This window comes from Dendrobates tinctorius, unplaced genomic scaffold (assembly GCF_039654945.1).
Source record: "Dendrobates tinctorius isolate UK_male_01 unplaced genomic scaffold, ASM3965494v1 ptg000120l, whole genome shotgun sequence".
In the NCBI taxonomy this organism is placed as follows: domain Eukaryota; kingdom Metazoa; phylum Chordata; class Amphibia; order Anura; family Dendrobatidae; genus Dendrobates; species Dendrobates tinctorius.
The window spans coordinates 28,371,414-28,395,595 of record NW_027361788.1 but is presented as its reverse complement, the minus strand read 5'-3'; the positions used below and the strand labels follow the sequence as shown (position 1 = coordinate 28,395,595).

At 44.3% G+C, this 24,182-nt stretch overlaps 1 protein-coding gene across 1 annotated transcript in view; it reads left to right on the top strand.

Moving 5' to 3' along the window:
• The window catches only part of ITIH6 (inter-alpha-trypsin inhibitor heavy chain family member 6), a 60,578-nt gene extending 37,007 nt beyond the window's left edge, over positions 1–23,571 (top strand). Inside the window, exons 13-14 of the mRNA XM_073540979.1 lie at positions 19,452–19,832; positions 21,035–23,571. Coding sequence (XP_073397080.1) covers positions 19,452–19,832; positions 21,035–21,276 — 623 coding nt within the window. The 3' untranslated portion in view covers positions 21,277–23,571. The remainder of the gene's footprint in view (positions 1–19,451; positions 19,833–21,034) is intronic.
• Positions 23,572–24,182: the final 611 nt, after the last annotated feature.

Here is a 24,182-nt window from a genome sequence, read left to right as displayed (position 1 = left end):
TGTGGCTGGATCAGATTCCCCCAGAATTCACAAAGTTTAATGAAGCCAAATTGTGCCCCTGACACCTGGAAAAAGGTGAGGAACCAAAAAAGATCAGAACTTGTTACAAACTGCTCACACCCTCTCCTACTACATAATAAATGAAGGGGCCGCTTTGTTTTCCTGCATTCGGGGGTCCTCCTTAAACAATCTCAGTCCTAATTTATTAAATGGAAGACTTCACTTTCTTCACACATTGGTGATACAAGAACTCTTGATGGTAATTCTCATAGAAGGCACAGACACTTGGTGGTTGCAGTCAAGGGCAGATTAAAGGGAATCTGTCACCCCTTTTTTGAGATATCATATAATGATATCATTCAATTGTGTGTCACATAAGGATTCTCTTAGTACTTTTGCTTCCCCCTGACCCCGCACCTTTCATGCATAAATACCTTTTTTATATCGGTTCAGATGTATGTAAACTGCCGCTGTCCGGTCCGATGGGCGGGGCTTATTCACCTGCTCCCCCCCCCTCCCTGTCTTGCTCTACACAAGAAGAAATGCGTAGAGCAAGACAGAGAGGGGGGGGAGCAGGTGAATAAGCCCCGCCCAGCGGACCGGGCTGCGGCAGTTTACATACATCTGAACCGATATAAAAAAGGTATTTATGCATGAAAGATGCGGGGTCAGGGGGAAGCAAAAGTACTAAGAGAATCCTTATGTGACACACAATTGAATGATATCATTATATGATATCGCAAAAAAGGGGTGACAGATTCCCTTTAAGAGTAGCCGGGGCCCCGGGCAGTTTAGAAGACATGGGCCCCCCAGGTACCTAATGTATCCCCTTTGATAAATCATGTGAGTAACACACAGGTACTCTGGTAGAAAATGACAGAGATAGCCGTGCATGTAGCCCGCTGCACACATTTTTCCCTTATGTACAGCACTATAAATAACATAGCGCTATACATAATAGAGCAGGGGTGGGAGATTAATTTACCCAAGGGGCCACATGACAGACCGTGACTATTGTGATGGTCGAACCAATAGGCTGAAATCAATTTGACTCAATATTAATATCAACATATTAATTATAATTTTTTTTGTTAAATGTATGACTTAATATTGAGCAGAATAAAGTAAGCCGACATCCCCCTATATACAATATGAGCCGCACATAGTCCCCTCAATCAACAACCAAAGTAATCAACCTATGGGGGGCCCTTATACATGTAAACCATAACAAAAAAAAAACTTACACAATTCTCTCTTTATTTAGTTAGTTTAAAAACCCAGTACATAAAGACATACATGCACACACACTACAACGAAAAACATTGATATAAAAAAAAGTTGAAATGAAGGGAGACAGGGACTAGTTTTGCCTTCCACACTTCCCTTCCTGACAGTGGAGTTTGGCCCTAAGGTGTAACGGTATGGCGACTGCTCCGTGTAGCTCGACCACTACTCTGACTGACCAGGCATCCTCTATAGGGGATCAGATAACACTGGTCAACAGCATTTTTGGTGCCAAAGATATTTCATCGAATTTAGGGTATTTTTGGGGTGCTGATTCTGAATATGTCATCAGTTTTGCCAGATTGGCTCAAGTTTTTGAGATTTTTGGTATCTTATTTATAGCACTTGTTGGTAAATGCGACGCATCATCTCATTAATTTCTTTGGATTAGTACTTGAACTGAGCAGTTCTCAATATAGTTTTGTGTTAATTAGTGTTCTAAAAGTTTGTTCATAGCTTGATTTTTGCACTAACTTTATGTTGTTGTCTGTTTTCCAGTGAAAAGCATGAACTCATCAAGAAGAAGTTGTCTTAACGATCCAGACTCATTCTGTTACATTTGTGGTGAATACACACTGCCAAAACATAGAAGAAACATAACAGACTTCGTAAAAAAAGTGTATTTTGCCTATTTTGGGGTTATGCTTGGGGACCAAGACAAGTTTTGGGCACCACACATAGTGTGCAAAGCATGTATCGAATTATTACGAAAATGGAGCAAAGGACAAAGAAAAAGCTTCAAATTTGGTGTTCCAATGGTGTGGAGAGAGCCAAAAAATCATCATGATGACTGTTATTTATGGTAAACACAGGTACAGGCACATCTTCACAATGAGGGACAGGCCTTCTTGCAGATTCCATGTTACTCCCATTTTCGTTTCTTATGCTTATTGAATCCTTGCACTTGCACTGCACAGAAATAACAGTCATCATGATGATTTTTTGGCTCTCTCCACACCATTGGAACACCAAATTTGAAGCTTTTTCTTTGTCCTTTGCTCCATTTTCGTAATAATTCGATACATGCTTTGCACACTATGTGTGGTGCCCAAAACTTGTCTTGGTCCCCAAGCATAACCCCAAAATAGGCAAAATACACTTTTTTTACGAAGTGTGTTATGTTTCTTCTATGTTTTGGCAGTGTATATTCACCACAAATGTAACAGAATGAGTCTGGATCGTTAAGACAACTTCTTCATGATGAGTTCATGCTTTTCACTGGAAAACAGACAACAACATAAAGTTAGTGCAAAAATCAAGCTATGAACAAACTTTTAGAACACTAATTAACACAAAACTATATTGAGAACTGCTCAGTTCAAGTACTAATCCAAAGAAATTAATGAGATGATGCGTCGCATTTACCAACAAGTGCTATAAATAAGATACCAAAAATCTCAAAAACTTGAGCCAATCTGGCAAAACTGATGACATATTCAGAATCAGCACCCCAAAAATACCCCAAATTCATTAAAATATTTTGGACACCAGAAAAAAAAATTTTTTTCGTTGACCTGTGTAATATGTGCAACATAGTGGGCTGAGGGGTGTATATATATATTGTGGTGTAATGACCACTGTGTCCACGAGGGGGCGCTGTGTGGATGTCCCAAGAGTGTGAGTGGTTGAAGAGCCATTATGTATCTAAAGGTGGGTGACCTTGAGATAGATATATGTATGTTTATGAATGCTATTGTAAAGTATATATGTCTGTGTGAAGGACCTGTGGTGAGGTCATAGTCATGTGACCCGGTGGGCGTGGCTATGGACCATATAATGTGGCCAGGTTAGGTCACATGGAGTGAATGCTGGGACCTGATTGGTCCAGTTTTTGGAAGGTCCCGTGAGGAGAAGGATCTCCTCACTAACAGCAGCCTGTGGTGCGGCTGTGTGTGTAATGGCGGCCAGTATCTGAGAGTCCCTGAGGAGTGAGTGGACTTCTGCGGCCTGGAGAAACAGCCATATGGGAACCCTGACGTGGGTGAGATAACCCTGGGGCTAAATAGCCTGTATAATGGACGCTCTCCTGTAATGCTGTGTATATTGCTGCTGGAGGTTTATGAAGGATGAATAAACCTCATAGACTATGATTTGTTGGAAAATCCTGTGCCGGATGTGTTTTTCGATCGCTGCAAGCGAGAACCCCTTACTTACATGACAGCGCTACCTCACATATGGTGGAGAAAGCAAAGGGCAATATTGTAGCCTTGTTGCTAGGGGCAACGGAAAAGGACTGCAGATTCGGTTGCTGGGGGCAACGCTGAGCCAGGAGGGCTGACGGTCTTAAAGCCATGTGATGTGCTGACAGGAGTCAGTGGCAAAGACTTATAGGATACCTCTGCGGTAGAGAGGTCCGAGAACCGGCGCGGCCAGCAGGTGCCGGTCGGGAAAGAAGGAGGAAAAAAAAAAAAAAAAAAGTGTTTTACTGACCTGGGTCAGTGGTAAAGACTGTGTTCCTGGAGGGTTCAGTGAGCAAGGTCCTGGAGGGTCAGTGTTGGGAAGAGCCCTGAAGCACGTGCTATGACCTTGGACCTGGTGAGGCGTGTGTTGGGCAGTCTCAGGTGGAGACGGATGTCCTGAAGAGCACCCGCTGAGCCCCTGGACCTGGTGAGGCCGGTGTGTTGGGAGACCCTGGGAGGAGGGCTGCTCCCTAAATAGCACCCGGTGCGCCCTGTGTGGTGGACGGTCTCAGGCGGAGACGGTACGTCCTGAGTGGCACACGAACAGGACACGTGAGAGACTGTGCATGTGTTTTTTTTTTTTTTCCTTTTCCTCGTTTTCTCTGCAAAAACCTGAAAGTGCTTGCTGTGGCTCAGTGGGGTCACGAAGGTCTCGCAGCACAGGGACCTGGTGTTTTCTTTAAGGGATCTGCCCTGGGAGCATTGGTAGCAGACGCTGTCTGTCTACACCATCCTGCTGCAGCTTTATGGCATGTGACTAAGCGGATACAGTAGTTGTGGCTTTACACAACTATTAAGGGTGAGTACCCTGTATTATTGCTGCATAACCCATTATACCTGCACTGGTAAGGCCCTATGGGTGCACTTTTGTGGCTTTTTTATCTTTGAGGGTGACAAGCGGCTTCCAGTAACCCGGCGGGGTTACGAAGGTGACAAGCGGCTTCCGGTGGATCGGCGGGTCCACAAAGATGGCGCAGCAGGGGCTGCAGTGACACCAGCCGCTGTGTGTGTGTGTGAACAGCAGCCGGAGGTGCCGGTGATCAGTGACAGCAGGAGCTGTGGTGGTGCCAGCAAAGACTTGTGTGGTATCGTTAAAAGACAAACTGTACTGTGTGAACTGTGGCCTAAGAGGTTCTGCAGGACGGACATGGGGAAATCCCAAAAGGGGGCGGTGACCCAAAAGGGGGCGGTGACCCAAATTGGAGTGGTAACCCAAAAAGGGGTGGAGTTCCAAAAGGGGGCGGTGACCAAAATTGGGGTGGCAACCCAAAGCGGGGTGGTGGTCCAGAAAGGGGCCAAGTGTGAAGAAGTGACAGCACTGGGTGTCTCAGTAGGTATGTCTGGAGTACCGCAGTGTATGTGCAGGTCTTTTTCAGAATGTGGAATATCCTTTCCGGGGAGTAATGATGGGCCACAGATGTGTACAGTGATGCTGCATCGGGAAGGAGCCTTTGGTCGGCTGGAATCAGAGAGTCAGGTGACTCTGACAGGAACTCCTCTCGTTTTCTCTCTGACCGAGAAAAACGTCAGGGTTCGCTGTAAACACGGGGTCACGGTGAACTACGCAGTAGACAGAGTAGTGTTTGAGGGGACCAAAGGTGGTGAGTGCCAAGGTAGAGGAATACCACGGGACTTAGTCTATGCCTGGGAGAGGGGCCGGGACTTTCTTTTGTTTGATGACGTTTGGTCTGACGATGGAGATGCTTCGACTGTGGGGCAAGCGGACACTGAGACAGTGACGGCTCCTGACATGGACAGGTCAGAGGTAGAACTGACCAGAGGAAGAAGTACATCTGCCCAACTGACGGACCTGACGTCTCGTGATAAGACAGATGGTGGGCTGGGAGATGAGACGACTGGACTAGACACATTGGTGCTGGATGGTAACTGGAGGGTTCACTCGACTGGGGTGACTGACCCAGTGGTACCCTTTAACGATATAATTAAAGAGGTAGTAGTGAGACACGTGATGCACAAAAGAGAGCAGGATCGTGAGATACAGCTGATAAAGGAGACTGTAACAGAACATGTCGAACGGGAAAGAGTCCTAAGGCAAGCAGCTGAGCACAGAGTGGATGAGCTGGAGAAGGAAGTCTCTGAGCTCAGAGGTCACCTGTCAGCGTGTAAAACCATGAACAAGACCCTGTTGGAAGATATGGAGGTGCTCAGAGAGGCCCAAGAGAAGCATCAACAGGAGATTCTCAGGAGAGAGGATGAGAGTCGCTACCTGGCAGAGGAGAAAGATAAAGTTCTGCAAGAACTCAGTGGAGTAGTAAAAGGTCTTCTGCAGGAGAAGTGGAGGGGCGAAGACGTACAGCGGCCTTGCCCGACTGATAGCAAGGCAGAACTGCCAAAGCCCATCTTGGAAAAGGGTCCTGAAGACTGTAAATCTCAGGAAGATGGTGAGCCAAGAGCTGCACAAGACAGTCACCCAGTCTTGGCAGATACCTTGAGGGAAGTGTCCGTGGGGAACCCAGAGCCATCTGTCCAGGATGAGAGCAAGTCCATGACCTTCAAGGTTGTAATTGATGTACCAGAAGACATGCAAGAAGCCTGTGCTGAGGAAGGTGTGCATGAGGCTTTCAAAGAGGCGGTCAAAGCGTGTAAGGTGCACTGGGCACCTGAGACTCGGCAGTTGGTGATAGTATCAGCTAGGGAAAACACTTCAAACCGAGTAGCTGTCCTGAAAGAGATGCATTTGCAGTGTCTACGTGTCAAACAATTGGTTAGGCGGAGTAATATGAAGGCTGCTCGACGCCTAGAGATAGCAAGAGAGGCTATGGATCGGTTGGGTTTGAGGAAAGATGTGGTTCCGGTACCCAAAGCTCTGATTGGGAGAATCATTGGAAGGTCCGGGAAGGTGATGCAGGACCTTGTGAATGTCTCCGGTGTGGTGAGGGTGAGGCTCCCTCCTGATGACGAAGACCAGGTGTCTGGTGAAGTGGGAAGGATTCCCATGATGGTGGTTGGCTCCATGGAAAGCCTGAGGAACTTTCAATTGCTCTTGGAGTATAGAGTGGGGTACCTGCAAGAGATTGAACAGTTGAAGCTGGACCGCCAGCGGATTAATAAAGAAGTGCGGAATACCAGGTGGCGGCCGCCTTCATACCAAGATGTAAGGACCCCAGGGGTACCGCCAAGAAGTGACATGGCAGATGGCCGAAGAATGTCAGCGAGTGGCAATTCGACAGACCGTACGAGGTTGAAGGGCTGTAGTTCCTGTGAGACGTTGACTGAGTCAGACTCGTGCCAGACAGCAGGATCGACTAAGACTTATGACCGCACCAACCGAGAGAGACGGTCAATGAGAGAAAGATCAGGTGACAAGGGGCACTGTAACAGTGTGGTGACTAAACAGTGTCTGATGATGCAGACAGACCGTGACTGGAGGGTCAAAGACAATGACCGGTATTATGACCGCTGGGGGCGGGGGAGGCCTAATGTAGAGATGAGGCCGTATGACAAATGGAGACAGTTCTCTCGTCCTGTGGGGCAAGGTGCAATACGTGCCCGGTCTCGAGACCCTGGTGTGATGTTGTGTGTTCAACCCCACAAGTTTGAACATAGGGGGGAGGTATGTGGTGTAATGACCACTGTGTCCACGAGGGGGCGCTGTGTGGATGTCCCAAGAGTGTGAGTGGTTGAAGAGCCATTATGTATCTAAAGGTGGGTGACCTTGAGATAGATATATGTATGTTTATGAATGCTATTGTAAAGTATATATGTCTGTGTGAAGGACCTGCGGTGAGGTCATAGTCATGTGACCCGGTGGGCGTGGCTATGGACCATATAATGTGGCCAGGTTAGGTCACATGGAGTGAATGCTGGGACCTGATTGGTCCAGTTTTTGGAAGGTCCCGTGAGGAGAAGGATCTCCTCACTAACAGCAGCCTGTGGTGCGGCTGTGTGTGTAATGGCGGCCAGTATCTGAGAGTCCCTGAGGAGTGAGTGGACTTCTGCGGCCTGGAGAAACAGCCATATGGGAACCCTGACGTGGGTGAGATAACCCTGGGGCTAAATAGCCTGTATAATGGACGCTCTCCTGTAATGCTGTGTATATTGCTGCTGGAGGTTTATGAAGGATGAATAAACCTCATAGACTATGATTTGTTGGAAAATCCTGTGCCGGATGTGTTTCTCGATCGCTGCAAGCGAGAACCCCTTACTTACATGACAGCGCTACCTCACAATATATATATATATATATATATATATATACTGTATGCACACTATAGATACTAGTGGGCTGAGGAGTATATATATATATATATATATATATATATATATATATATATATATACCCTCCAGCCCACTAGTATCTATAGTGTGTGTGTATATATATATATTCCTCAGCCCACTAGTATATCTAGTGTGCATATATATATATTCAGTTGTGGCCAAAAGTATTGACACCCCTGCAATTCTGTCAGATAATACTCCGTTTCTTCCTGAAAATGATTGCAAACACAAATTCTTTGGTATTATTATCTTCATTTAATTTGTCTTAAATGAAAAAAACACAAAAGAGAATGAAGCAAAAAGCAAAACATTGATCATTTCACACAAAACTCCAAAAATGGGCCAGACAAAAGTATTGGCACCCTCAGCCTAATACTTGATTGCACAACCTTTAGCCAAAATAACTGCGACCAACCTCTTCCGGTAACTATCAATGAGTTTCTTACAATGCTCTGCTGGAATTTTAGACCATTCTTCTTTGGCAAACTGCTCCAGGTCCCTGATATTAGAAGGGTGCCTTCTCCAAACTGCCATTTTTAGATCTCTCCACAGGTGTTCTATGGGATTCAGGTCTGGACTCATTGCTGGCCACCTTAGAAGTCTCCAGTGCTTTCAAACCATTTTCTAGTGCTTTTTGAAGTGTGTTTTGGGTCATTGTCCTGCTGGAAGACCCATGACCTCTGAGGGAGACCCAGCTTTCTCACACTGGGCCCTACATTATGCTGCAAAATTTGTTGGTAGTCTTCAGACTTCATAATGCCATGCACACGGTCAAGCAGTCCAGTGCCAGAGGCAGCAAAGCAACCCCAAAACATCAGGGAACCTCCACCATGTTTGACTCTAGGGACCGTGTTCTTTTCTTTGAATGCCTCTTTTTTTTTCTCCTGTAAACTCTATGTTGATGCCATTGCCCAAAAAGCTCTACTTTTGTCTCATCTGACCAGAGAACATTCTTCCAAAACGTTTTAGGCTTTTTCAGGTAAGTTTTGGCAAACTCCAGCCTGGCTTTTTTATGTCTCGGGGTAAGAAGTGGGGTCTTCCTGGGTCTCCTACCATACAGTCCCTTTTTATTCAGATGCCGACGGATAATACGGGTTGACACTGTTGTACCCTCGGACTGCAGGGCAGCTTGAACTTGTTTGGATGTTAGTCGAGGTTCTTTATCCAACATCCGCACAATCTTGCGTTGAAATCTCTTGTCAATTTTTCTATTCCGTCCACAATAGGGAGGTTAGCCACAGTGCCATGGGCTTTAAACTTCTTGATGACACTGCGCACGGTAGACACAGGAACATTCACGTCTTTGGAGATGGACTTGTAGCCTTGAGATTGCTCATGCTCAGGGCCGGCGTTATGGGCAGGCAGACCAGGCAGCTGCCTAGGGCCCCCGCTCCTCCAGGGGCCCCCAGCCAGCGGCACATCACACAGCCACTATGGGGCCCCTGTGAGGCAGGAGGGCCCGCCTGCCCCCAGCGCCGACTCCCGCCGCCGCACTGAAGGAGGCAGTGATGGGGGAGAGAGCGTCAGCTGACACTCCCTCTCCCATCATTCCCCGCTCTGCCTCTGACACAGCGGGGGCGCAATGACGTCATCGCGCTCTCACTGTGTGCAGGAGGAGACAGGAGCAGCCAGCAGCGCGGGCATGAGGAGAAAGTGAGGAGTGTTGTTTGTTTTTTTTTAAATCAGTGCAAGTACTAGACTGTAGGGCCACTTTGGGGGGACTATATACCATGCTGGGGGGGGGCTATATACCATGCTGGGAGGGCCATATACCATGCTGGGCTGTATTATAACATGCTGGGGGGACTATATGTATACCATGCTCGGCTGTATTATACCATGCTGGGGGGGCTATATACCATGCTGGGGGGCTATATACCATGCTGGGAGGGCCATATACCATGCTGGGCTGTATTATACCATGCTGGGGGGCTATATACCATGCTGGGCTGTATTATACCATGCTGGGGGGGCTATATACCATGCTGGGCTGTATTATACCATGCTGGGGGGGCTATATACCATGCTGGGCTGTATTATACCATGCTGGGGGGGCTATATACCATGCTGGGCTGTATTATACCAGGCTGGGGGGGGCTATATACAATGCTGGGCTGTATTATACCGTGCTGGGGGCTATATACCATGCTGGGCTGTATTATACCATTCTGGGGGCTATATACCACGCTGGGCTGTATTATACCATTCTGGGGGGGGCTATATACCATGCTGGCCTGTATTACACCATTCTGGGGGGGGCTATATACAGTACCATGCTGGGCTGTATTATACCATACTGGGCTGCATTATTCCATTCTGGGGTGCTATATATCATGCTGGGCTGTATTATACCATGCTGGGGGGATATATACCATGCTGGGCTGTATTATACTATACTGGGCTGTATTATTCCATTCTGGGGTGCTATATACCATGCTGGGCTGTATTATACCATGCTGGGCTGTATTATACCATGCTGGGCGGGCTATATTATACAATGCTGGGCTGTATTATACAGCCCAGCATGGTATACAGCCTGTATACCATGGTGGGCTGGGCTGTATACTATGCGGTGTGTTATATACCATGTAGGGTACATTTTACACTATATTCTATAGGGGGAGGCTGTGTTAAATAATATGAAGGGCTACATTATATTCTATGGGGAGGTGGGCTGTATTATATTCTATGGGGGACGCTGTATTATAGTTATTATATGAGGAGGGCTACATTGTATTCTATGGAGGGGCTACATTATACTATATAAGGGGCTTCATTATATCCCATGAGGGGGTTGCCATATATTCTATGGAGGGGCTGCATTATACTATATGGGGGGTGGGACTGCATTATATACTATGGGGAGTTACATTATATTCTGTGGAGTGGCTGCATTATATTCTATGGGGGTTACATTATATTGTATGGCGGGGCTGCATTATACTCTGTGGGGTGGCTGCATTATACTATATGTGGGCTGCATTATGCTGTATCGAGGACTATGGGGAATACATTATATGAAGAACTATGGGGTGCATTATGCTATGGGAAGTGATTTGTACTACATGGGTGACTATGGCGGTGCATTATACTATATGGAGTGTATTATACGGAGGACTGAGCAGTGTATTTTAATATATAGAGGGCTATGAGGAGTGTAGTATACTATATGGAGGACTGAGCAGTGTATTTTAATATATGGAGAGCTATAAGGAGTGTATTATACTATATGGAGGACTTTGGGGCAGATTATATTATATGGAGGACTATGGGGTGTAAACTGTAGATGTCCTGCTGATAACATGATACTGTATGGTGATCTGTTAGGGTGGTTTCACATTAACGTTGCAGGCCGCTAAGCCCCCCGCTCTCTGCCGCACCTCCTTCGGTAGCTCCGCCTACGGGCGCATGACGCTTTAGCACTGGTGACGCACACGGCCGCCGCTAAGCCCCGCCACCTGCCGCGCCTCCTCTGGTAGCTCCGCCTATGTGCGCATGACGCTGCATGCGTCCTGCATCCCCTATCTTTAGCACTGGGGACGCAGGCTGTGCGCAGGTATGTGTTTGGCGGTGCATGCGTCCTTTTGACGGTGCGCCGAGCGCACCAAATTGCAACAGGTTGCGTTTGGCGCTGGTCGGCGCACCGTCAAAAGGACGCATGCGCTGCCAAACGCATATCTGCGCACGGCCTGCGTCCCCAGTGCTAAAGATAGGGGACGCATGCAGCGTCATGCGCCCGTAGGCGGAGCTACCGGAGGAGGCGCGGCAGGTGGCGGGGCTTAGCGGCGGCCGTGTGCAGGCCGATGCTGCGGCCTGAAACGCTAATGTGAAACCACCCTTAGGGTGTGTGCACACGTTGCGGATTAGTCTGCGGCTTTTTCTGCAGAGAATCCATATCTCTTGGCAGAAACTGCAGGGTAAAACACGTGCATTTTTTCTGCGGATTCCTAGCATGTGTACAGCGGATTTGATGCAGGTTCTAGTGCGGTTTGGCAGTGTGAATGAGAGAGAGAGAGATTGATTTGTATGTCCCGGAACATACACTGCAGCTGCGGTCCCGCAAAAAAGACCTAACATGCTGCGGAAAATAAACCGCAGCAAATCGGCGCGGAATTTTCCGCAGCATGTGCACGGCGGATTTGGTTTTCCATAGGTTTACATTGTACTGGAAACTGCATGGAAACTGCGGCGTAACCGCAGCAAAAACCGCAACGTGTGCACACACCCTTAGTGATCGTTCTGTTCCCATCATTCTTTCTCAGATGGTGGAAAGAGGCCGGGAAACAAGCATTGAACAACTTCAATTTTGACGATCATTTAGCGGCCCGAACTCAGTGCATGTAAATACAATCGAAATGCTTCTGTGTGATGTGCAGTATGTTAGCATTTGGGGCCCCATTTTAAACTTTGCCTAGGGTCCCACTTTGCCTAAGACCGGCCCTGCTCATGCTTCCTCACAATTTGGTTTCTCAAGTCCTCAGACAGTTCTTTGGTCTTCTTTCTTTTCTCCATGCTCAATGTGGTACACACAAGGACACAGGACAGAGGTTGAGTCAACTTTAATCCATGTCAACTGGCTGCAAGTGTGATTTAGTTATTGCCAACACCTCTTAGGTGCCACAGGTAAGTTACAGGTGCTGTTAATTACACAAATTAGAGAAGCATCACATGATTTTTCGAACAGTGCCAATACTTTTGTCCACCCTCTTTTTTATGTTTGGTGTGGAATTATATCCAATTTGGCTTTAGGACAATTCTTTTTGTGTTTTTTCATTTAAGACGAATTAAATGAAGCTAATAATACCAAAGAATTTGTGTTTGCAATCATTTTCAGGAAGAAACTGAGTATTATCTGACAGAATTGCAGGGGTGTCAATACTTTTGGCCACAACTGTACACCCCTCAGCACACTATGTTGTATATATTTATATATGTCCATTACATATTATCTGATCCCCTATAGAGGATGCCTGGTCAGTCAGAGTAGTGGTCGAGCTACACGGGGCAGTCGCCATACCGTTACACCTTGGGGCCAACCTCCACTGTCCATATTTTTCAACAATCTGGCCATAAAAAAAATCACGTTTCTATGGACATCAACTGTGTACATAAGTGTGTGTGTGTGTATATATGTGTATATATATATATATTATACACACACACACAGTGTGTAAAATAAGTATTTGATACACTGCAGATTTTGCAAGTTTTCCCACCTACAAAGAATGGAGAGGTCTGTAATTTTGATCGTAGGTACGTTTCACCTGTGAGAGACAGGATCTAAAAATAATGAAAAAAAAAAAGAAAGAAAATCACACTGTATGATTTTCACTTAATTCATTTGCATTTTAGTGCATGAAATAAGTATTTCATCATGGACCAACTGGCAAGAATTCTGTCTCTCACAGACCTGTTAGTTTTTCTGTAAGAAGCCCTCCTACTCTGCACTCATTACCTGGATTAATTGCACCTGTCTGAACTTGTTACTTGTATAAAAGACACCTGTCTACAAACTCAATCACACTCCAACCTCTTCACCATGGCCAAGATCAAAAAGCTGTCTAAGGACACCAGAGACAAAATTGTAGACCTGCACAAGTCTGAGATGGGCTACAGGACAATAGGCATATAATACCCACAAAAAAACAAAATGAGTGAAAACCCTGCTGTAACTAAACAATTAAAAGCAAAAGTACATTTAAATAACACAGAGTAATACTTTTTTTTGATCAAAAATAGCATATAAGCCCTCCCACCTCGGCATGGTGACTCTGATCGGGATGGTCCTACGCTGTCTAATATTAAAAACCTTGCCATGTGTCAGTGTTGACCTCAGTGTGTCAATAAGGGCAGACAAATGGACCATAGGCCAGGACAATAGGCAAGCAGCTTGGTGAGAAGGCAAAAACTGTTGGCACAATTATCAGAAAATGGAAGAAACACAACATGGCTGTCAATCTTCATTGGTTTGAGGCTCCATGCCGGATCTCGCCTCGTTGGGTAAGGATAATTCTGAGAAAGGTCAAGAATCAGCTCAGAACTACATAGGAAGACCTGGTCAATTACCTGAAGAGAGCTGGGGCCACAGTCTCAGTCTCAAACATTACTCTTTTTTTTTATTTTTTTTTTGTCAACGGGCGTTTCACTTCCTAACTGCTGCCCACACATAACAGGATGAGTCCCCACAGCACATGGCAACCATCTATAGCAAAACGACAACATGTCGAGCAGTTTCCTGCAACAGAACCGAAAGTCAAGACACCAGACAGCGCAGAAGTGTCCAAAGTAGCAAATACATCATCAGCCGCATTCCCGGTCTTCCTCATCCTTCCTTAGCTGCTGTTCATTCAGATCCAGCCAGTCCATAGCATCTTTAGCATCCAGAAAAAAGTGAATTTTGTTCCGGGCCTCGACCCGCAGCTTGGCCGGGAATATCATAGAATATCGGATATCTATGGCCCTTAGACGTTTTTTGATGTCCATAAATTTAGCTCTCATTTTTTGGACTTCTGGCGAGAAGTCTGGGTAAAAAGAAACTCTGGAGCCATCAATAGAAAGGTCAGGATGTTCCCTTGAGTATCTAAGGATATTATCCCTGTCCCTATAGTGGAGAATATTAGCCAAGATAGGCCTCGGTTGGTAACCAGGAGGAGGAGGGCGGGTAGGAACCCTGTGAGCATATCCACAGCATATAAATGAGTTAGATTATCAGTTCCTATTTTCTCCTTAATCCAGGCTTCGATAAAAACAGTAGGATTTTTGCCTTCATAACGTTCAGGCATGCCAACAATGCGGACGTTGTTCCGTCTAGACTCAAACATTACTCTTAGTAACACAGTATGCTGTCATGGATTAAAATCCTGCAGAGCACAATAGGTCCCCCTGGTCACGCCAGCACATGTCCAGGCCCGTTTGAAGTTCGCCAATGACCATTTGGGTGATGGGATAGGGTCATGTGGTCAGATGAGACCAAAATAGAACTTTTTGGTATCAATTCCACTCGCTTTGTTTGGAGGTAGAAGGATGTGTACAACCCCAAGAACACCGTCCTAACCATGAAGCATGGTGGGGGAAACATCATACTTTAGGGGTGCTTTCCTGCAAAGGGGACAGGATGACTGCCGTATTGAAGGGTGGATGAAGGGGGTTATGCATCGAAAGATTCTGGACAACAACCTCCTTCCCTCAGTAAGAGTACTGAAGATAGGTCATTGCTGGGTCTTCCAGCATGACAATGACCCAAAACACACAGCCAGGGCAGCTAAGGAGTGGCTCCATAAGAAGCATTTCAAGATCCTGGAGTGACCTAGTCTCCAGACCTGAACCCAATAGAAAATCTGTGGTGGAAGCCGAAACTCAATATTGCCCAGCGACAGTCCTAAAGCCTGAAAGATCTGGAGAAGATCTGTATGGAGGAGTGGGTCAAAATCCCTGCTGCAGTGTGTGCAAACTTGGACAAGAACTACAGGAAACGTCTGATCCCTGTAATTGCAAACAAAGGTTTCTGTACCAAATACTAAATTCTGTTTTTCAATTGTGTCGAATACTTATTTCATGCAATAAAATTAAATTTAATTATGTAAACATCATACATTATAATTTTATGTTTAGATTCTGTCTCATTGTGTACCTTTTGATAAAAATTACAGACCTTACCATTCTTTGTAGGTGGGAAAACTTGCAAAATTGGCAGTGTATCAAATACTTATTTTCCCCACTGTGTATACAGCATATAGACACTATATGGCCTGAACAGTTGTGTACTTAGCTTAATGGCATCTTCTTCCAATGCATTTCCCCTCTCTTTTGGTTGTTCAAGGGTTCATCAGGGAATTCCTTCAATTCTTCTCTGAACTTTCTCCAGTTTTTCAATGACTTTTTAAAATGTGGTGCCCAGAGCTAGACACAGTATTTCAGATGAGGCCTGACCAAGGAGGTGTAGAGAGGGATAATTCCTTCACGTGATCTAGAATCTATGCTTCTCTTAATATATCCTAGAACTCTGTTTGCCTTTTTTGCTGCTGCATCACAATGTTGACTCATGTGCAATCTGTGATCTATTAGTTCACGCAAGTCTTTTTCACATGTGCTTTTGCTTAGTTCTATTCCTCCCATTCTGTAGATGTAATTTTTTTTTTTTTTTTTTGCCCAGATGTAGAATCTTGCATTTCTTCCTGTTTAATACCATTCTACTGTATTAGTCATTGCCCATTGTTCAAGCGTATCTAGATTCTTCTGAATCCTTTCTCTGTTTTCTCTAGTGTTAGCTATCTCTCCTAGCTTTGCATCGTCTGCCAATTTGATTAGTTTATGTTCAGTTCCCTTATCTAGATCATTTATAAAAATGTTGAACAACACTGGGGCCAGGACAGAGCCTTGTGGTACTATTTATTACCACTCTTTCAGTACGATCACTGAACCAGTTATGAGCCTCTTAACCGTAACCTTGTCAATCCATACTTGGTCATTTGTTCAATAAGGATAGTATGAGATACTTTATCAAATGCTTTGTTGAAGTCAAGATATACTATATCTACTGCATTTTCCTGATCCACCCAGTCAGTGATTCCATCATAGAAGGAAATTAGATTAGTCTGGCATGACTTGTTTGCTACAGACCCATGCTGGCTCTAGTTAATTACTGAATTCTTATCCGAGTACTTGCATACATGCAGTTTGATAGTGTGTGCAAAGATCTTTCCTGGTATAAAAGTAAGGCTCTCTGGCCTGTAATTTCCTGGCTCCATCTTCTTTCCTTTTTAGAAGATGGGGACAACAGTTGCCCTTCTCCAATCTTTTGGGACTTCCCCTGTTCTCCAGAATTTTTCAAAGATTCTTTCTAGTGGTTCTTCAATTTCCACTGCTAACTCTTTCAGTACTCTAGGATGTAATTCATCTGGACCAAGAGATTGAAATTAATTTGAATTAGCTAAGTGTTTCCTAACCATCTCTTTAAAAGTTTGGCCTTCTCAACATCATTTTTGATCACTTCACCCTTTTCATCCTGTAAAAATCCTATAGCATCTTTGACTTTTCTTTTGTTTTTGACATACCCTAAAAAGCCTTTTTTACTGCTTTTGGTTTCCCTTGCAATCCTCACTACATTACTGGCTTTAGCTCTTCTAACGCTTGCCCTGCATTTCCTGCAGACAGCTTTACATTTTTCTTTAGATATGCCTCCCTCTTTCCATGTAATAAACATTTCTTTTTTCCTTTTTAACAGGTGATTAAGTTCTATGTTCATCAATCCTGGTCTCTTTAAATGCGTCCAATTCATTCTTTTTGGGATTGTTACCGATTGTGCAGTGAGAATTTTATTTAGTAAAATCTCTCATCCTTCTTGGACATTTCTGTCCTTTAGAACATAAAGACATTGGACCTTTCCTACCCTCTTTCTGAGTCCATTAAAATCTGCCTTTCTAAAGTCCAACTTTAAAGTCTGAGTCTTCGCAGGTCTTCCTCCTCTTGTAATCCAAAATTTGAGGAAAGCATGATCACTGACTCTTAAATTCCCAGCCACATTTACTTTCTCAAAAATTTTCCTCCCTGTTGATAAGAATTAGGTTGAAGACTGCAGACCCTCATGTCTCTCTTCTACTTTTTGAAAGAGAAAGTTGTCAGCAAGAGAAGATAAGAATTTTCTGGACCCATTACTTTTGCCTGAGAGAAATTCCCAACAAATTTCTGGATAATTAAAATCTCCCATGATCACTATGTCATACGTTTTTGAGAACAGAGACATTTGATGTAAAAAGAGTTCATCCATGCCTTCAGTCTGACCAGGTGGACTATAGAAAACACCTACAATAGTGTCCTTTCTGTTCTTCTCTCCTTGTATTCTTACTCAAACAGTTTCTGCAAAGCTACCATTCTCTGAAGCTTGGATCTCTGTGGAGATATACGTTTTCCTAACATACAATACAACTCTCCTCCCCTTTCATCAATTATGTTTCTAATAAATAAGTTGTAGCCTTCAAGATTTGCATTCCAATCATGTTTATCATCCCACCAAGTTTCAATTATGCCTATGACATCATATCTCTCTTCCTGTGTTAGCATCTCCAATTCTCCTTGTTTGTTTCCCTTGCTCTGTGCATTTGTATAGACACATTTTAGTTTGTAGTCGGTTTCTCTTGCTCATCTATTTTCATTCCGTTTTTTGATTTTTGTTCTTTATTTCCACGTCTAATAGCAGGGTTCTCAAAAGAATTCATTAGCTGCATCTTTTATTCTGACCATATATTTCCCATCCCGTATTGCTCTAGTTTAAAGCTCTCCTAATGAGTGTAGAAAGGCGTCTAGCAAATATGTGTTTTCCTGTTTTCGTAAGATGCAACCGATCTCTAGCAAGGAGTCCATCATACAGATAATTCACTCCATGGTCAATAAACCCAAAATGTTGTTCCCGGCACCATCGACATAGCCAATTGTTCACCTGTAGAATCCTGTTTAATCTCTTCAGTCCATGTCCATCCACTGGGAGGATGGATGAAAAGACAACCTGCGCTCCCAGTTCCTTGACTTTCCAGCCTGGGTCTTCAAAGTCTTTGCATTTGATGTCCTTCTTCATACTTGTCCTGCGTGAGAGGCTGGTAGCGGTTCTTCAGTGCTATGGGTGCTGACTGCCTCCTCATCCTCCTGCTTCTTTGGGTCACATGCTTCCATTTCTCTTCTTCTGCAGGTACATTGAAAGGTGCTTCTCTTATTCTGAATAGTTATTTCTACTCTGCCATTAGCTTCTGCAGGAATGCTGAAAAGTTCTTCTCTTGCAACATTCTGAAGAGATTCTTCTGCTTTGTCAAGGAAATCCTTATCTTCTTTGATGAGCTTCAGTGTAGCTATTCTCTCCCGAAGACTGTACCTTTTCCTTTAACAGAGTCACAAGCTTTCATTTCTGGAACGTAAAGTTTGTCTTTACCTCTGTCAAGTCTGTAAACATATAACACACATTACAGCAAATCATATGGGTCAACTCCTTCTCCATGTTGAACTAAAGGAATTTCTGTGGAATCCCCGTAAAGATTTTGACGATTTCCTCCAAGCAGCTCGATTCTGCTCCAACTAAAGATCTTCAGAATCATGGCGACTCTTCATTCTTCCCAAAATGCACCAGGAATATGTAAATTATTTCCCTTGAGCTTCAATTCCTTCAATAACTTCACTCACCTGCAGCTTTAGCTTCTTATCAATGCAGGACACAAACAAATATCGCATTACTGGAGACAATGGTGTCTAGGTCCACAAGTCAATGGCATGCTTCACTAGGGACCTTGCTAAATCAGAACATGCCCATAACACATGGCAGAAATTACGTCATACCTGGAATGAACCCATACATTCTAGTGTCTACTCTGCTGGGATATGTGGCCGGCCATTAACATTATAATGAGCGCAATCGGGCCATGGGCCCCTCCGGAGACTTGGGTCCTGTGCGGTAGCCCGTATTGCCCTCATTTTAGTCCGCCTATGGTTGCAGTGGACACTGGGTAGCGCTATTACACTTGATGGTTGGTGGTCCATGACCTGGACCTCCACCAATTGGCATATAAAAAATTTATGAAAATGCTAGATACCCTATAGAGAGGAGAATAATGTTTACCCCTCCTTACTAACTACCAGAGCAAGTTCTGTTCTGGCATTAAACCAGCAAGGAATTCTTGGAGATTTCAGCTCTGAAGCTTGCAGAATTGTGAATGCAACTTCCACCTCTAATCCAAATATCCTTCTGCAATTGTGTCTTTTCTTTAGGTATCACAGTAAATGGACATTTGATGAAGGCTCCTCTGAGAATTGGCCATGAAAAAAGACTACGGACCTACCTAGATGTCATCACCATCACCATAAGCCAACCACGGATCAACTACGTAGTCAATATCTCTCTGGACAGTTTGATACTCAAGGGAGAAAAAGTGATAGTTCTCCCCATAACCCGACCAGCTTTGATCAGAAAGCCCAAACTGACCATCAAAATCTCTCCGTCCTCCAACATCAGCGTGTGGATCAGTCGTGAGGTTGAGCTGCTGATCCTGTTCCACCGCTACCAGCATCCCACCTACCTGCAGATGAATCACCTGGGCTTTTATATTGTGAGAGGAGATGGGTTGTCCTCCAACTCTGGAGGTCTGCTAGGTAAGAGCAAGCTAGATTACATATATTTGAAAGTCACATTAGTAATATTATTTTCCCTGGATTTTGGCTTTACCTCTAGAATAAATCATGGGTGAGAATGTTTGTTTGTCTCATATCTGCCCCATGTTTCCTTCTACAAACACAAACTAATGGATGCAGATAGGGTTGACCTCATTGACACTGCGTACATCGTTACATTATGTCACGCAGCTCTGATGGGACAATGCTAAATCAGTGCGGACACCATATCACATGTGTCTCGTAAGGTACCCCCTAAACACTACCAGCTGCACATACCGGGCTAATTTCTCCAGGAACTGTCCACAAGTCTCATGAGCTGTAACTTGCCATCCACTCCTTTTTTGCGGGTGCTTCCTTTTTACAAGTATTTTGCCAGCACTACAGGTGCTGGAAATTCCCATGCTTTACTTCCCAGGTTGCCCTGATCTGAAAGCCTACTTTGTCCTGTTTGATAGGTAAAAAAGCATCAGCAGAGGAAAAAGACCCGCCTTCACTTCATTTAGAGAGAAAAAGACCCACCCCACTTCCTTCAGAGAGAAAAAGACCCGCCCCACTTCCTTTTTATAACGAGAAAGAGACCCACCACCACTTACTTTATAGAGAAAAAGACCTATTAAAACTTATGATAGGCAGAATTAAAAATCCATCTCTTTTGAGAGAAAAAGACCCACCCCAACTTAATATGTAGAGAAAAAGAACCACAGAGAGAAATTAATCTCCCCCCACTACCTGTAAAATGAAAAAAAACTTTCCCCCACTTACGCTAGAGAGAAAAAGCTCCACCTTTGAGAGAAAAAGACCCACCCCCACTTATTGGAGAGAGAAAACACCAGCCCCCACTTACTGTGGAAAGAAAAGACCTACCCCCACCTACTGTGGATAGAACACACCCACCCAACTTACTGTGGATAGAAAAGACCACCCCCACTTATGTGGAGAGAAAAAGACCCACCTCCACTTACTGTGGATAGAAAAGACCATTCCCACTTACTGTAGAGAGAAAAAGACACCCCCCCACTTGCTGTGGATAGAAAAGACCACCCCCACTTACTGTGAAGAGAAAAAGACACCCCCCACTTACTATGGAGAGAAAAAGACCACCCCCACTTACTGTGGAGAGAAAAAGACCACCCTCACTTTTTGTGGAGAGAATAGAAAATGACAATGTTGTTGTTTTTCAGGACAATTCCAAAACGCCCACATAGAAGTCACTGAGAAGAAGTCGGGGAATGACGTGACCTTTTCCGGAAAACTCAGAAGAGGCAATCACACTGCCCCAGCGACTCTCGTGGTGAGGTCCTTGAAGGACTCGACGGCGCACACACACATGTCCAAATGTTGGCTGGTGAAACACACGGACATCGAGAAGATTCTAGAGGGAAACTACCTCTCCTATGTGGCTTCTGACTTCCAAGAGATGTGAAACCTCCTGCCGGATGTAGCGGAACTGAACCTGATACTCATCTTTATATTTTGTCACGAATAATGCCCCCATATCCATTGGATCAAAGTCAGTTGAACCTGAAGATTTTGGCCGGAGCACCGAATATTTTATGTGTATGTGGGCCTCCTGATTCTCACCTGATGGATGATAATTGTGGGAAAAGAAGGATTGAACATATTGAATTTCATCTTGCACATTTGTCATCAGAGGTGTCTGATAGCAATTTACATCCCGCTTCCTATTGAAAACACATGCATGCTCGACTGAACCGAGCATGCACACAGGGGGGATATACAGCCGATGGCATAATGTGCATTCAGCCCATTTAGTGCGGATTATTCACAGCGTATGTGCAGTGAATCTGCAGCAGAATCTGCATGTAACACGCGCAGATGTTGCTGCGGATTTGGCACAGATTTCACTCTTTTCATTGCAAAGGTTGAAATCCGTGCTAATTGTGATAAGAAAAAATACAGCAACAAAAACCATTTACGAGGGGATTCCGCACCAAAAACCCCCTAAAGCTTGCAGATCCAATTGAATTAAGACTGAACCAGTTTTGCAGATGCTGCTGATTTTATGTGTGCAAAATCTGCACCAAATAAACAACATGTGAACGGAGCCTTAGAGCTAAATCACAAGTTGAGTTTTGGTGCTGATTTTTCTGTAGACAAAATCTGTGCTGATTTTGCTTTGGATTTTGTTGCAGATTTGATGCGGACTAATATACAAAATCGATGCTGATTCCACACACAAAAAAAATTGACATTCTGCAGATTTTTAAATCCACACCACAGGTTAATTTCCACACTTGATTTTTCTGCTTAGTCGAATTCAGACATCCTTATATCGTGCCCGGCCGGCTGAGAACCCTGAACTCCGCAGCCTCATATCTGCCTACTGAGCTGTAGAGGTCGGATCATGACACCCGCGCCCAGGCTGTACCCGGATCGTGTTATACGGCCATCTGAATTCGGTCTTCCAATGTGGATTTTCTATATGCAAATCTGCAAGGAAAATCCGCATCAGCCTACCTTTACCCTACAGCTAGGTTTACACGTAATTTGGGCGGATTTTACTCGCCTAAAATCCACAACATCTTACAGTATCAGTAAAGTGAATGAGTTTTAACTGAATCTTATCCAAATGTCCCTTTTTTGTGTGAAATCGGCACAAAAGTATTTTTTGTTGCTTTTTTACAATCAGCACTGGATTCCTCGGTGCAGAATCAGCGCGTATTTCGCCCTATGAAATTTGCAGCAAAACCCACATGTAACGGGTGCGATTACGCTGGGGGAGAACTCCGTACCACGCAACATGTGAAAAGCAACTCTGCTACATCAACAAACACGGCTCTCCTCAATTAGTACATACAGCGTCCGATAATCAGGAAAGTCTGATAATCTGGCAATTGTTCCAAGGAGGACAGAACTGTGTCTAAAGGACTGGCTTCTGACGATGTATTGGTGGGAAGATCCTTTATAGATGACTGTATCATAACACGACAATGTCTATGTATATGAGAGAAGTGTTAATATGTATAAAATGTAAAGAAAAAGTATAATGAGAATGAACGAGGTCCTATACAGTACAGTGGTCGTCTCCAACCTCCGGAGGCTGCAGAGCTACAACTCCCAGCATTCCCTATAGGAATGAGACCATTATTTTGGGGGGAAGGGTGCGAGGGCAAAATGTATCATAACTAGACCAACAAGTAAGTTAGTGAACCCTTCATTAAAAAATATATTTTTATTGTATAGACCAGGGAGCACAATCTGCGCCACTCCCAGCTGTTGGGGAACTACAACTCTCAGCATGCCTGTTATACAGGAAGTTGTAGTTTCACTGCAGGTGGAGTGTCGCAGGTTGCCACCCCTGATATGGACTATAATTTACCCCAAAAACGTGTTCCATATCTTAATAAAGCGAGTCCCACATTGTTGTGATGTCGTTCATGTACAGCAAGCTTCTTCGTATCTACTGAGATAATAACAGCAACAGTGACCCCTGCTGGTCACAAGAAGGTATAACCCATTCTGTGCCCAAATGAAAAATATCATTCCAAATTTATTTAGATTTTTTTTATTTAATTTTTTTAATTTTGCATCATAAATATTGGAGACCTAACATGCTCAAACAATAAGTGGCCTGGCCCATTGCAACCAATTAGATTCCAGGTTTTCTTTTTTTTTTATTATTATTAATACCGTATCTATTTTTTTGTTACGCCGGAGTTGAAAAAAAATAAAGCTGTAATCTAAATGGTTACCTATAATTTTTTTTATTTATTTTTACGGCAGGGTTGAAAAAACTTAAAGATGTGACTATACGGTAATGTACTTCTACTGATGGTTGTGAGAGTGCAGATACCTACATGTAGCACCAGGGGGAGCTCACTGCATGCAAACTCATATAGATCCCAATTTAATACTATCTGTATACACTCACTGGCCACTTTATTAGGTACACCATGCTAGTAACGGGTTGGACCCCCTTTTGCCTTCAGAACTGCCTCAATTCTTCGTGGCAGAGATTCAACAAGGTGCTGGAAGCATTCCTCAGAGATTTTGGACCATATTGACATGATGGCATCACACAGTTGGCGCAGATTTGTCGGCTGCACATCCCTGATGCGAATCTCCCGTTCCACCACATCCCAAAGATGCTCTATTGGATTGAGATCTGGTGACTGAGGAGGCCATTTGAGTACAGTAAACTCATTGTCATGTTCAAGAAACCAATCTGAGATGATTCGAGCTTTATGACATGGCGCATTATCCTGCTGAAAGTAGCCATCAGATGTTGGGTACATTGTGGTCATAAAGGGATGGACATGGTCAGCAACAATACTCAGGTAGGCTGTGGCGTTGCAACGATGCTCAATT